Raw genomic sequence first — 1667 nt, forward strand, 5'->3', positions numbered from 1 at the left:
TGTTTGCCATTATATGAAATTCTTTTCAAAACTCTCGTTGCATACAGAAAAGAAAGAAAAGAAGTCATTGTGGTAGCTTTTTGAATCAGTTCTTGGTAGCAGAGGAAGTTTGCAGTCTTCGCCATCTTGTTTCACTGGAAAACGAGCGAAAAGTAAACAAAGCAAAGAAAACAACGAAAACCAAAATTAGCCAAAACTATTGTCAGCCACTTTAAACGCACAATTTAGGTAAAATGATGCAACAAAATGCTTTAAAATGTGTTCTCATATTGAATTAACTCTTCTTTATTTGAATAAAAGTGTAAAATAGTGGTGCTTGTGATGTAAACAAACGCTCAGCTGACGAACCCGCTTTCGCAAACTTTTTTCTCAAAACCAGTTACAAATACAACGTCGCGTTCTTACGTGATCTTGTATTTTTGGTTCATGGTAGAACCTGCTAAAAAAATCGACTTTTTTCACTCTCTTGTTCTTACGTGATTTTGTGTCTTTCGTTCATGAGAAAACAATCGATAGTGACAGAAAGCATCGATGGTGGGGAAAATTACAAACGTCGATACTGGCGACATTTTCATCGATTTTTTTCCATTTATAGATTTTCGGATAACATATTTTTACTAGGTTTCATAAAATCTAGTATTTATTTAATAAGTTCCTTGTTCTGCATCAATGGAACAATCGACACAGCAAGCACAGCAACATCCCTTGGTATACATTAACTTGATATGCCTATATTCAACTTGATGTACAATTTATTTTGTTTAATCCAAACAGGCAAACTACCAGTTTTCTTCAGAGGAGCTTAAAGTTTTAAGAGAGTGTAATACAGAATCCTTCTTCCAACGTTCTTTGCCATTAAGCACTGCTTTAGGGGTGGGCGCTTACTTGGCAGTAAAAAGTGGGTACTTGCAAGTAAGTATCTAGTTTTAAAGCCAACGGCTGTCTTACACCCCTATGCTGTAATCCGAATGTTCGTAGTTACGAATTCGTTGCTCCGTTCCGAAAATTTGAATGCTGTACAGCGTGGCGTGTATAACTATTAACCCAGTTTTTTTTAGAAATAAAACGGTGCTTTATAGATTTTACGAAAAAAAGTATTTAATTTTTAATTTTCCGCAGATTTTACTTTGGTAATTCTCTAGGGTGGGGTAACAACCCCTAAAAAAGGTGCGGAAAAGTCGGGAGGGGTACCAAACGACGCGTTTCGGCCCCCCTTATAACAATCCGGAGGGGGAGGGGGGGCTAATATTATTAACCATTTAAAAGTTATGAACAAAAAACTTTTGTTAAATTTCGTTGTTTTCTATGGGCAATTACACCGACAAAGATTCACTAAATCACCTGTTCTCACTTTTTAAACACTATTAAAATATATAATTTAACTTATTTATTAAAGAAACACATAGTTTGCATTTCTTTGTTCATTCTGAACGTTTGGAATAAACTTTTTTTAGTTATTCTTTAGAACGTTCCTGATGGTATGTTAACGTATATTTCAAACGCATTCTGTTTATTCCGGCTGTGAAATGGGATTATCCGGAATGTATAAAGAAACGCAGCCATATTTTTATCAACCTAAGATAGAATCGCGCGATTTTTTATTAAAAATTTTCGACTGCGGCGCTTTTTCCATAAAAATCAATACTTCGATAAATAATGAAAATTTT

At 34.7% G+C, this 1667-nt stretch overlaps 1 protein-coding gene across 2 annotated transcripts in view; it reads left to right on the forward strand.

Moving 5' to 3' along the window:
• The first annotated feature begins 481 nt into the window (after positions 1 to 481).
• The window catches only part of asrij (OCIA domain-containing protein asrij), a 44792-nt gene continuing 43606 nt past the window's right edge, over positions 482 to 1667 (forward strand). The window contains exons 1-3 of one of the 2 annotated variants that reach the window (XM_017613779.1): positions 482 to 534; positions 596 to 708; positions 775 to 912. In XM_017613779.1, coding sequence (XP_017469268.1) covers positions 670 to 708; positions 775 to 912 — 177 coding nt within the window. In that variant the 5' untranslated portion in view covers positions 482 to 534; positions 596 to 669. Of the gene's footprint in view, positions 709 to 774; positions 913 to 1667 lie in introns of both variants that reach the window. The other variant, XM_017613778.1, reaches the window with a different exon arrangement.

This window comes from Rhagoletis zephyria, unplaced genomic scaffold (genome assembly GCF_001687245.7).
Source record: "Rhagoletis zephyria isolate East Lansing unplaced genomic scaffold, Rhagoletis_zephyria_1.1 Rzeph_scaffold_00716, whole genome shotgun sequence".
NCBI classification, from domain to species: Eukaryota; Metazoa; Arthropoda; class Insecta; order Diptera; family Tephritidae; genus Rhagoletis; species Rhagoletis zephyria.